This window comes from Ceratotherium simum, chromosome 21 (assembly GCF_057802395.1).
Source record: "Ceratotherium simum simum isolate JZ-2026a chromosome 21, ASM5780239v1, whole genome shotgun sequence".
Taxonomy (NCBI): domain Eukaryota; kingdom Metazoa; phylum Chordata; class Mammalia; order Perissodactyla; family Rhinocerotidae; genus Ceratotherium; species Ceratotherium simum.
Window position 1 is genome coordinate 49,005,831 of NC_141920.1, and position 13,293 is coordinate 49,019,123.

A 13,293-nucleotide genomic window follows, 5' to 3' on the forward strand; every position below is an offset into this window, starting at 1 on the left:
ACCCTCAGTGGTGGCCCTGCTGTGCATCAGGAAAGGCCACTGAGGAGGTGATTAGTGCCTTCCAACCATTTCTGGGAAATACTCTCAGCCCAAACTCCAAAGCACTCGCTGCCTTGGGTTTTACCAAAATTTGTTGTACAGAGTAAAAATCCAGGGGCCATATGGCAGGGGAAGCCTTTTATTAAAAGCGATTTTAACAGAAATGTGGTTTTACATAGGTAGTTTAATTTAATTCCAACCTGTTAAATTTTATACCTTGCCACACCAGGGACATTTTTTGAGACCAAATGAGTGCTGTCTCCTTAACTAAAGGATGGTGTTCACATCACTTGAAGTAACAATGTTATCTCGGGGGGAGGGGGGGCATACCCATGCAGAGGGTCATTTGTTCACATGTACCAAGATGGGCAGATAGAACTGAGCAGGCTACAAACATGGGTCAGAGGGCCATCTGTCATGCCACCCTAGCCAAGCCCCAGAAACCACCCACTTAACCTTTGCCAATCTGTACAGAGACTCTTACCAAGGCTGGCAAAACCAGGTTTTTAAACCACCATGGTGGCTTCTGTTAGGAAATAATGATTCTGAAAAGAGACATTTGAATGATAAACTAACCTTAACTGGTCAACAACTTCTCAGAATTCCCAAATTGGGATGGCCTGTTCTACCATTCTTTTTTTTTTTGGTGAGCTAACCTCTGATGCCAACCTTCCTCTCTTGGCTGAGGAAGATTGGCCCTGGGCTCATATCCGTGCCCATCTTCCTGTACTTTATATGGGACTCCGCCACAGCATGGCTTGACAAGCGGTGCGTCAGTGAGCGCCTGGGATCTGAACCCACAAACCCTGGGCCGCTGAAGCGGAGTGTGCACACTTAACCGCTGTGCCACCGGGCCGGCCCCTCTACCATTCATTTTTTAAAATCTGCTTTGAATTACCTTTAAGTTGCTGTGAATATACTTACGGACCTGAACACTGTTCTCTGATGGGATGAACCAGCCTGGACTTCCCCCACACAGCCTCTTCTTCCTCCCCCCGAATCTGAGGCCCAAGTGGCCAGTGGGCTCCACCCTCCCCAGGGGCACGCGCCATCCCTGAACAGACATCTGAAAGTTAAATAATGCCCTCACTGCCAACAGAGTTGAGTTACTTCAGGGTTCCTCGCCCCGCAACTCTCACAACAGTCTTCTAGGAACCACTCCTCCCACAACTTTCCAGGTGACTGTAGACTAAAGATGCAAGCAAGATTCCTTAATGGGGCATCAGGAAGAGATGAGAGTGAGGCTTCAGAGATTGTGTGCAAACTTGCAGTCGATAGGCTGTAATCACGGATTCCTTCATAAACCCTCTGCCTGCAAAACGGTTACAGTGTCCTGAATTTCCACCAAGTAATGGAGGGTGTAACATAGTCAAACTCATGCTTAGATGGATATTCAAAGAGCCTAGAGAATGTTACTGTCCATTGCCTCAAACTTAATGGGAACAACTTCAAGGAAAGGAAGCTACTCTTGGTCTGTGTAAATTTAGCTAGGAAAGACCCATCAAAATATTACTCATAATTTCCACTTTATTTACTGTACAGGTTCACATAAAACATACATACTCTTTCTGCTAAGGCAGATTTATCATCACATGGTTAGTTTTCATAACATAATCCTCTGCCCGAGAGCATATGAGAGGAAAACACCACAGTGTCCCACTCAGAACTTCACAGGCAGGAACCTGCTCCTGATCACAGCTCACATAGCAGGTAGGTGGGTCACACGCAGCATGCTGTGCTGCCAAATCCCCCGAAGAAAGCCACAAAGGTTTGCATTTGGACATTTTAAATGCACGGTATCAGAGGAAACAACAAATGCACACACTTTGGTTACAGAGATGCCATCACACATGGTCATGACTGTGCAAAAACACTGTTTTCAAAGTATTAAATAAAAAAGGAATTCACACAAGCTATAAAAACAATGCCACAAGAAGTAAAGCTTTCCCGTAAGAAATTTTAACTGACTTGGACTATGAACTAACCCCAGATTTGCTAAAATACAAGAACTGTAACATAAAAAGTCATTATGTTTTGTTCATAAACAACATTCTATAAATCCTGAAACCCTAACTCAGGCCTCTGAGACATGGTACTGCTCCACAGAGAGGAGACATTTCAGGGAAGGAAGTCTGGATACCGTTAATGGGACTTTTTTCCTCTCATTTTCCTTTTATTTTCTGGCAGCTCTGCTCTAGCCATTACAATAATTTTTACTCTTTCCATGTGAAAATATTAAAAACAAAAAATTCTTAACTCAGACTCTGAGCCCAGTGTTTATTTCAATACAACAAGCAACTCTTCGACTGACTGATGTAACAAAATGTTGCCAATACTATTTTTAAAAACCATACCTCTTTCTTCAGATGGGTGTTTGTTAGGGGGTCATGATGCAAGCTAAACGGAATTGCCTTAAAAGAAATCATTAGTTTTTATTTTAAGTGGTCAGACCAGAAGGTTCTTTTAACAAGTGGAAACAAACTTTCTAGACTAGTGACAAAGAAGCCTGCTGGCTGGCTAGGAGTTAAATGCTCTCCAGATGGAAGAGATTACACCCAGGGACACAGGCTACAAGCACTCCACACACCTCACTTTCACAAAAGTGCATTTGGTTGTGGACTAGATTAGGTATAGCAACAAGAATCTACTTTTACCGCTCATCTTTTTTTTCATAAGAGATTCCAACAGGAAATGAAGAAGTACCAAACGGGCTCCATTCCAAATTGTACAATAAGTGACAGCCATCTTTCTTTTAAGCATCCCAGACCCTCCGAAGGAAGGAAGGAATTCTTATCAGATTCCAGGGCCCAATGCCAGAGTATCCATGTCTTCTGGCCCATTCCCTTTACCCTCAGACAACACTACGACATCACTGACCTTCCTTCCCACCAGTCCACCTTGTGCAGGTGATCCCACAACTACGGCCAGGGAATCCTCACAGCCACCTGAGGGACAGCCTCCATAATTGGGCCTCAGCTGGCCCTTTTCAACTTCCTTTCCTGCTACTTTCTCCTTCATCCCAGACTGACCTATTCACTGTCTCCAAACCTTCCTTCTCGGTCAGCCCTTGGCCTGGGCACACCCACTCTACTCCTGCCCAACAAAAGCCTACCAATCCCAGCTAAGGGACATCCAAAAATGAAAACATCATTCAAATACTAGTTACTATCTGACAGAACATGGGAAGTTTCATTATCTATCACTAATGACAGCAGCACAATTTAGAAAGAACCACATGCTATGTCTGGCAACAAATACACACCAAACATAAATCATTTAAGCCTAAAAATATGCACAGAGGAGATGCCGACCACATCTAAAGTACAATGTCAGCGTGTAACATAATGGGTAGGGATCAAGTTCATAAATCAATAGAGCACATATCATGTCAACCAAAATAATAGGACAGAGTTCAAACACACAAGCTAAAACAATTCCATTAGCTAAGAGAAAAATCAAGTCCCCTCGGAAGCTAATTGGGGTTGTCCCCCCAACTGGGCATATAGTAAACCTGTGTAACCATACTTACCCTGCCTAACTCATCATGTTCAATAAATGGATAAAGTTAATGGCATACCTTCTCAAACTTCCCCTTAGATAATCTCCAGGCCCTGAGGAAGATTTACATGATGGTGGCACAGAGGGCAGCATCTCAATGTGGGAAAGTGTATGAACGTGAAAGTGAAGAAAAGGGATGTGCCAGTTACAACACCTTTATGTGAACATAACGAAAGGGATTTCCACCCCAACTAAAAGTGAAAACTATCACCAGGAAAAGAAAAAATTCTGTTTCTTACAGATCTTCTGTGTGTGTGTGTGTGTGTGTAAGTACAATCCGTCAAACCCATCTTGACATTCATCCACACACAGAACTAAGCACTGCCAAGAAGCTCCCTTTTCGCACAACGTAAGTGATGCCGGCAGACCCTGGCTGTTCTGAATTTTCACATGCATGTTAGCACACAGAACATAAAAAGCAAAGAGACTAGCCACTAGCACCACCAAAGAATCACAAGATCACACACACACATCAAATTTCTAATGAGGAAAGTCATAAACTCATTCCTAACAACCATCCTAAACACATACATTTAGAGAATACAACCAGATGCAAATTAACAGAGAATATGCAGAGCATTTATCAGAACATTTGGGTGGGGTACTTAAGTACAAGAAAAAGGATATAAGAACATGGCAAAACTAAACATGGGCTCTGCAAATATCAAAATAACGGGAATACAATTCTGCAGTAGTTCTCAGAAAACTCTGGGAACTCTGAAAAGCGTGAAATAGCCCATCACATCCACAATATGCACAGGAGCTTCCCATCTGCCCACATCACAGTGACACAAACAGTGGGAGCTTAAACAACAGACAGATCGTTTCACTCATGTGCACAAAATTAAGCCATTAAATGGGCATTCCATAAAGATCACTTGGCCCTAGGATGAAACTAAAGAGGAGTTTAGCTGCATGCCACAAAGACAAAAACATTTCACTTGAGGTCTCCATCTCCTTCTCCATCCCCTTGGATGGACTTTTTGATACGCAGCAACATGGTAGTAAGCCACTGATCCAAACGAGATATTGAGTCAAACTCCTTCACCTGATTTAAGGGAAGAGGAACAGGAATTATTCCAAGGAAAACCCAAAACAACAGTCCCCCAAGCTGTTTAAACATTTACAGTGATAATCTGCCAACTTTTCACTTAAAATCAATTCATTCCAGTTTATAACTATCTTCATTAAGAATTGTTTATTTTTTCATTATCCTGTGACTATTTTGATGGAGCTAGTGACAAGTTCCTGTGCCTTTTTTTTTTTTTTTGGTGAGAAAGATTGTCCCTGAGCTAACATCTGTGCTAATTTTCCTCTATTTTGTATGTGGGACGCCGCCACAGCACGGCTTGATGAGTGGTGTGTAGGGCCACACCTTGGATCCAAACCTGCGAACCCCAGGCTGCCAAAGCAGAGCGTGCAAACTTAACCACTACGCCACTGGGCCGGCCCCCCTGTGCTTTTTATATTGCTCTGTATGCCAACATGTGATGGCAAAAATTAATAACAGCCTTTATCATTGGAAGAAGAGCACATTTAATGTGACAAAGGAAATGAGACTCTGTATAAGAATAAGAAAGGAACATGGAAAATTGATACTGCTCCAATATTCACTGAACATGACAAAATGAACTTACAGAGATAGGATGTGTGGAAACAGAATTCCTTTAACTTATTTCAATGCGTTACCAAAGAATGACATTTCAATAGAATGAAAATGGTTTGGCAGCAAAAGTTAAATGAGAAAACATTCCTTTCCACCATGGCTTCAAAGCCATGATGAATATATTAATGGAGGATACTGAGAAATTTGCTTGATTCTAAACATAAGATGGCAAAAGATGGGAAAACAAAAAACTGATGAATGTAAAGAAAAAATCTTCCATTTATTTTATGTCAAGAATATAGCAAACTCTCACTGCTTTGTTTTCATATTTTAAATTATATTTAACTGATTTTACTTGACACTTATTTATGTTATTTTCAAAAGAAAACATTCAAACAGCAAATTGTAACAGTATCTGATATTGTCTCTTGAATTTGCCTCAGCTAAATTCAGCATGGCTAACAGAACTGTTTACTTGTAAAGGTTTGTGAGATATAAAAAACATGACCTTTGGAAAATACAACTTAGGTATACTGGAATAATGTTCAAATAAATATTCAGCATTTACACAACAAAAAGGACAAGAAGTTTCTATAATTTAAACCTTCAAAGAATGTACTATATCATAAAGGCATAACTTACTGCTTCAGTGTAAGCTTCACTGTTCTGTTCTTCATGAGCTTCTAGAAGTTTCTGGTAGCATAAATGTGAAAAATTAGTTTGGTGGGCTAAAAAGTTCCATTTATGAATAGATACTTTAACTACAGAAATAGCCTTAGTATCACATTACTGATGTTGCCAAATACTTTACAAAATTAGGGAAATATTCAAATACAAGTCAAGAATTACTCCAAGTCACAGATCCAGTTTCTGCGCTAACATTTCTGCATTTCCTGTTTCAGAACACAAGGCTTATGTCCCTGACTCTAGTGGCATTTGAGACCTATTACGCAAAAGCAACAAAGTACCAGGGGTTCTCAGCAAACTTCACTTTATACCCAATCCCACCTGACAGCAAAGGCTTTATTTTCTTCAAGGTTCTAATATTACTTACTTTCAATAATTTACATTCTCTTGAATCAGTAAATGCTGGAAACATTTCCTCATATTTCTCAAGAGCAAGCTGAGAGAAAAAAAGCCACTTGTTAATGTCTGACTCAACGAAGCGTTGAACATTCTATTGACTTCAGTAAGATTTATCTATATCCTACTTAAATGTATAAGAAGTATGCTGTTAAACTCAACATCAAAATCAACACAGAAAACCTATTTATTTTGAATTTTCTATTTCAGTTAAGAATAAATTTCTAAAACAATTTTTCTAAATTAAACTGCTATAGAGAAGACAATGTGAACCAAATCTAATTCCTAAAACCTCACAGACCAGATATCTGTGTTCATCCATTAAATGTGGAGAAGCTCTTCCTTAACACTGTCCAGATTCCAAACAAATCACAGTTAGACCACTGCTTGAGGCTGGAGGGAAGAACGCTTTTCCTCTCAGATGCTTTCATTCTGCCCTTCCAACTCCAGACACTGACAACACCAAGGCTGCTCAAGTCTCACCTCTTGTCGCTCAGCTTTCACTTCACTTTTCACTTTCTCCCCAATCCTCATTCCAACTGCATTTCTGAGTTTAAAAACAGGATGTTATTCTACTTGTATTATCTCCCACTTAGCCTCTTAATTTCTTTTTTTTTTTTTTCAGGTGAGGAAGATTGGCCCTGAGCTAACATCTGTGCCAATCTCCCTCTATTCTGTATGTGGGATGCCACCACAGCATGGCTTGACGAAAGGTGTGTAGGTCTGCGCCAGGATCTGAACCCGCCAACCCCGGGCCGCCAAAGTGGAGCACGTGAACTTAACCACTATGCCACCAGGCCAGCCCCAGCCCTTAATTTCTTTAAAGCAAAACTACTGAAGGAAACATGGCTACAGGGAACTTTAAGAGACCAGCTTTGGCAGCTGTTACAAGACTACAGGTGAGACACACATCATGGTATTATTATTACTATTATTATAAATGTACCCAGTTTAGTCTTGCTACTAACGAACACGACCCAAACGAAATGATATCAAGAACGACAGTTACCTGAAGCCTGTTCTGATAGGTAAGGTGTATCAGAAAACTACCGCTGAAGGACTCCTTACCTTGGCATTCAACTCATCCACTATGAAGTGACAGAGGGCTGCTTTAAAGAAGTAATCCTTTGCACTATACTTCAACAAAGGATTATCCATGGTGTTGGCCCCAACCTAGGCACAGAAAGCAGTGTTAGATTTAAAAGATTTGCCTTCTTATATTAGGCAAACTGATTCTCATTTGCTGCCCTTTAGAAAATACTTCTTTCTCTTACATTAGCTTAGCATGAAATATATTCCTTTAAGCCAATATCATATACTAGAAAATTTTACTAGACAAGAACCAGTACATAATGCTTAAAGTGCTGATCTGTTAAAAATGACTTGGAAGACTTCTACTTCCAGAAAGATGGAATAGACATACTTTCCTCTACTCCTCCTGCTAGGTACAACTAAAAGCCCCATTTTATAAAAAACAAACATAAGAAGACTGAAAGGTAGAGACAAGAGAGCAGACAAGCTAGGGACTTTGAGACACAAGGGAACACACAGCAGTGAGTTCCCTGGGTTTTTTTTTTCTCTCATATATCTCTGACTTGAAACAGAAAAACCCAGCAACCTATAAATGGCAGTGGGAATAGCAAAAAAAGAGGATAGACAAAAGTCTGCTCTCTCTAGCCAAAGGACTAGGAAAGGGGCAGCCTAGCAAGACAGAAAATGTTTAGATAATAACTCTTCTACTCCAGCCAAACACCACAGGAAAACTGTGGCCCTATCCCCACTCACATCAGAAAAGACTGAAGAAGGAACTGAGACATCCATCCTTTCAAGACTGCAAGGAGGAGCCCAATATTCCTGTCAAGGTGGCTTCAGAGAAGGCCAAGTAGGGAGGCAAGCCTTCACCCCTGTCAGCTAGCAACAAGCCCACCCTCCACCCCCGCCGCTGAGGCAGCGGAGACCACAGGGGGAGCATGGATTCCACCTCTACCCAGCAGGAACAAGGCACCCCTCATCTCCCAGAAGAGGCCTAGTGGAGGGTTAAGACTTTCACCATCACCTGGCAGTAACGAGGACAACCCCAGCGTGGCACTGGTGGAGAGCAAGCAGGGGCTGGAATGGCCACCTCCGCCCAGAATTAAGAAGGGTCTCCCCCTAGATGTCAGTGGAAGCGAAGTGAGGAGCCTGAACTTTGAAATCCATCTAGCAGTAATGAGGTGACACTCCCCTTCCTTAGAGCAGTGTCAAAGAAAACCAGCCGACAGAGTAGAATTCAATAAGACCCAGTCTCACAACATAATACGAAAATGTCCCGTTTTCAATCAAAACTCACTCATCATACCAAAAAAAGAAAAGATCTCCAGCTGAAAGAAAAAAGACCACCAATAGATAGACTGCTCTGAGATGACATAAATGTTAGAATTATCTAACCAAGATTTTAAAAGAGCTCTCATAAAAATGCTTCAATGAGCAATTAAAGAAACACTTGAAACTAAAGAAAAAACAGAAAGCATCAACAAAGAAAAAGAAATTTCCAGCAAAATATCCCAGAAAATATAAAGAGGAAACTAACAGAAATTTCAGAACTGAAAAATACAAAAACCAACATAAAAAGTGGATGGGCTCAACAGCAGAATGGAGAGGACAGAGGAAAGAATCAGGGAAGTGATGATAAAACATTAGAAACTACTCAGTCTGAACAACAGTGAGATGAACTGAAAAAAAAAATGAACAGAGCATCAGGGACCTACGTGACTATAAAATAAGGTCTAACATTCAGGTTGTCTGAGTCCTGGAAGAAGAGGAGAAAAAGAGAGGGGCTGTAAAAGTACTTGAAGAAATAATGGCTGAATAGTTCCCAGATTTGGCAAGTAACATAAACCTACAGATTCTAGAAGTTTAGTGAAACCCAAACAGGATAAAAGCAAAGAAATCCATGCCAAGCCACATAAACTTCTGAAAACTGAAGACAAAAAAATTTTGAAAACGGCCAGAGAAAAACAACACCCTACTTACAGGGGAAAAACAACTTGAATGAGAGCAGACTTCTCATCAGAAACAATGGAGGCCATAAGTGGCACACATTTCAAGTACTAAAAGAAAATAACTATCAACTCAGAACTGTACACCCAGGAAAATATGCTATATGAATGAAGGAGAAATCAAAACACTTCCAGGTGAAGGAAAACTAAGTGAATCTATCACCAGTAGACCTACCCTAAAAGAATGGCAAAAGGATATTCTCTAAATAGAAAGGAAACAATGAAAGAAGGAATCTTTGAACATCAGGAAGGAAGAAAGAACACAGTAAGCAAAATATGGGTGAATACAATGGGCTTTTCTTCTCCTGAGTTTTCTAAATTATGTTTGATGGTTGAAGCAAAAATTATTAACACTGATATGGTTCTAAAAGTAAGTAGAGGAAATATTTAAGACAATTACACATTGAACGAGGAGAGTAAAAGGCCAGAAAGTAAGATAAGATTTCCGTATTTCACTGGAACTGTTAAAATAATGACACCATTAGCCTGTGATAAGTTATGTAAATATAATACCTAGAGCAATCACTAAAAAAACTATTCAAAGAGATATACTCAAACACGCAATAGATAAGTAACTCACTGGAAAGCAGGAAAAAGAAAACAGAGAAATAGAAAATAGAGCATAAACAAGATCAAAAAATAAAATGGTAGACTTAAGCCCCAACATATCAATAATTACATTAAATGCAAATAGTCTAAATACACCAATTAAAAGACAGAGATTGGCAAAGTGGATTAAAAAGCATGACCTAACAATATGCTGTCCATAAGAAACTCAATTCAATTATAATGATATAGGCAGGCAGAAAGAAAAAGGATAGAGAAAGATCTATCATATAAACACTAATCAAGAGAGCAAGACAGGCTATATTAATATCAAATAAAGTAGACTTCAGAGCAAATAAAATTACCAGTGACAGAAGGGAACGTTATGTAATGATAAAAGGGTCAACCCACCAAGAAGACATAGCAATCCTAATCATGCAGTCAGCAAACAACAGAGCTGCAAAATATGTAAAGCAAAGACAGAGAGAAATGAAAGACAGATAATCCACAACTACAGTTAGAGATTTCAACTCCACTATCAACAATGGATAGAAATAGAAAATCAGCAAGCATATAGAAGAACTCAACAACACCATCAACCAGGAGGATCTAATCAACATTTATAGAACATGCCACCTGCAGCAGAACCACAGAACATATGCAAAGACAAAACCATATTCCAGGCCATAAAACAAACCTCAACATATTTATAAGAATTGAAATTACACAGAGTGTGTTCTCCAGCCACAAAAGAATCAAACTAGAAGTCAACAACAGAAAGATAACAGAAAAATCTCCAAACACTTGGAAATTAAACAAAACACTTCTAAATAATCCACAGGTCAAAGAGGAAGTCTCAAGGGAAATCAATAAATGCAATGAAATGAATTAAAATAAAGATAAAACAATATAACAAAATTGTGAGAGACAGTCAAAGCAGTGCTGAGAGGAAAACTGATAGCACTAAAAATGCGTACACACAAAGACGAAAAGCAATAAGCTAATAAGCTTCCACTTCAACTCCCTAGAAAAAGAAGAGCAAAATAAATCCAAAGCAAGTGGAAGGAAGGGATAAAGATAACAGTGGAAATCAAAGAATTTGAAAACAGAAAAACAGAAGAGAAAATCATTGAATTCTACCAAATGTTTAAAGAAGAATTAACACCAATCCTTGACAAACTCTTCCAAAAAATAAAAGAGATGAGAATACTTCCCAACTCATTCTATGAGGCCAGTATTACCTTGCTACCAAAGTCTTTGTCTGCAAAGACATCAGAAGAAAAGAAAATTAAAGATCAATATCCTTTATGAATATAGATGCAAAATCCTCAACAAAATACTAGCAAATTAATTCTGACAACTTACAAAAAGGATTACACACCATGACTATGCAGTAAAGGATTAATTTTGTACAAAGTGAGGTCTGGCCTTTGCCTGTGGCTCCTGGGACGTGATCTCTAAACCCTTGGAGTGTCCTGCTTGAAAGAGTGTTCTTATTTACCTGGGGGCCTTAGGCATTGTGGTTCAGCTCAACCTTTGGAAAGGCTGGAAGGAGTAGAGAATAAGGTCAATCATGTGAGTGGCCAGCCATGTCTAAGCGACTAAGCCCCAGTAAAAACTCTGGACAGCAGGTTCAGGTGAGCTTCCCCTGTTGACAATACTCTATGCATATTTTCACACGTTGTTGTTGGGAGAAGTAAGCACTGTTCACATGACTCCACTGGGGGAGGACAACAGGAAGTTCCACACTTGGAACTCTCCTGGACCTGCCCTATGCACCTCTTCCGTTGGCTGATTTTAATCTGTTCCCTTTTGCTATCATAAACCATAACTGTGAGTATAACAGCTTTCAATGAGTTCTATGAACCCTTCTAGAGAATTATCGAATGTGAAGGTATTCTTGGAGACCCCCAAACTTTGTAATAATCAAGTAGGATTTATCCCAGGAATGTAGTAAGGTTGGTTCAATATATGAAAGTCAGTCAATGGAATATGCCATATTAATAGAATAAAGGACAAAAATCATATGATCATCTCAATAGATGCAAAAAAAGCACTTGACAAAATCCAACAGCTTTTGATGATAAAAACACTCAACAAACTAGGCAGAAAAGGGAACTTTCTCAAACTGATAAAGGACATCTACAAAAAACCTAGAGTTAACATCATACGTAATGGTGAAAGATTGAAAGCTTTCCTTCTAATATGAAAACAAGACAAGGATGTCTGCTCTTGCCACTTCTATTTAACACTGTACTGGAGGTTCTAGCCAGGCCAATTGACAAGAAAATGAAGTAAAACATATCCACATTGGAAAAGAAGAAACAAAACTACCACTATTTACAGATGACAAGATTTTGTATATAGAAAATCCTAAGGAATCAAAAAAAAAAAAATCATTAGAGCTAATATACAAGTTCAGCAAGGTTGTAGTATATAAGACTAGCAATTAACAACCTGAAAAGGAAATTAAGAAAATAATTCCATTTACAATAACATCAAAAAGAAAATACTCAGAAGTATATTTTAACCAAAGAAGTGTAAGACTTGCACGCTGAAACTATAAAACACTGTTGAACTCAATTAAAAAAGACCTAAAATAAATGGAAAGGCATCCTGTGTTCACAGATTGTAAGACAATGTTGTTAAGATGGCAACAATTTCAAATTGGTTTACAGATTCAATGCAATCCCCATCAAAATCCCAGCTGGCTTCTTGGCAGAGACTGACAAGCTGATCCCAAAATTTATATGGAAATGCAAGGGACCCTGAATAACCAAAACAATCTTGAAAAAGAAGAACAAAGTTGGAGGACTCACACTTCCTATAAAGGAACTAATTTCAAATTTGAAAACTTACTACAAAGCTATAGTAATCAAAACAGTGTGATATTGTTACAGAATAGAATAGACAGACATATAGACCAATGGAATAGAACAGAAAGCCCAAAAATAAACCCTTACATATTGGTCAAATAATTTTTTTTTTTTATAATTTTTTTTTTTTCCCTTTTTGTGGGCAAGATCAGCCCTGAGCTAACATCCATACCAATCCTCCTCTTTTTGCTGAGGAAGAGTGGCCCTGAACTAACATCTGTGCCCATCTTCCTCTACTTTATATCGCAAGCCACCACAGCATGGCCTGACAAGCAATGCGTCAGTGCGCACCCGCGATCCGAAGCCGAGTCTCCAGCAGCGGAGCGTGAGCACTTAACCGCTATGCCACGGGGCCGGCCCCTCAAATAATTTTCAACCAGGGTGCCAAGACTATTCAATGGCAAAAGGACAGTGTATTTAACAAATGGTGCTGGGAAAACTGGATATCCATATGCAAAAGAATGAAGTTGGACCTTTACCTAACAGCATATATGAAAATTAACTCAAAATGGATCAAAGACCTAAACCTAAGAGCTAAAACTATAAA

General features: G+C 39.3%; 1 protein-coding gene across 2 annotated transcripts in view; it reads right to left on the reverse strand.

The window, feature by feature from the left end:
• Positions 1 to 1,548: 1,548 nt before the first annotated feature.
• NAPB (NSF attachment protein beta) overlaps positions 1,549 to 13,293 on the reverse strand; it is a 60,244-nt gene continuing 48,499 nt past the window's right edge. For both annotated transcript variants that reach the window (XM_004441939.3, XM_087445706.1), the window contains 4 exons: positions 7,355 to 7,459; positions 6,258 to 6,326; positions 5,846 to 5,896; positions 1,549 to 4,645 (listed from right to left, as the gene is read on the reverse strand). In XM_004441939.3, coding sequence (XP_004441996.1) covers positions 4,535 to 4,645; positions 5,846 to 5,896; positions 6,258 to 6,326; positions 7,355 to 7,459 — 336 coding nt within the window. In that variant the 3' untranslated portion in view covers positions 1,549 to 4,534. The remainder of the gene's footprint in view (positions 4,646 to 5,845; positions 5,897 to 6,257; positions 6,327 to 7,354; positions 7,460 to 13,293) is intronic.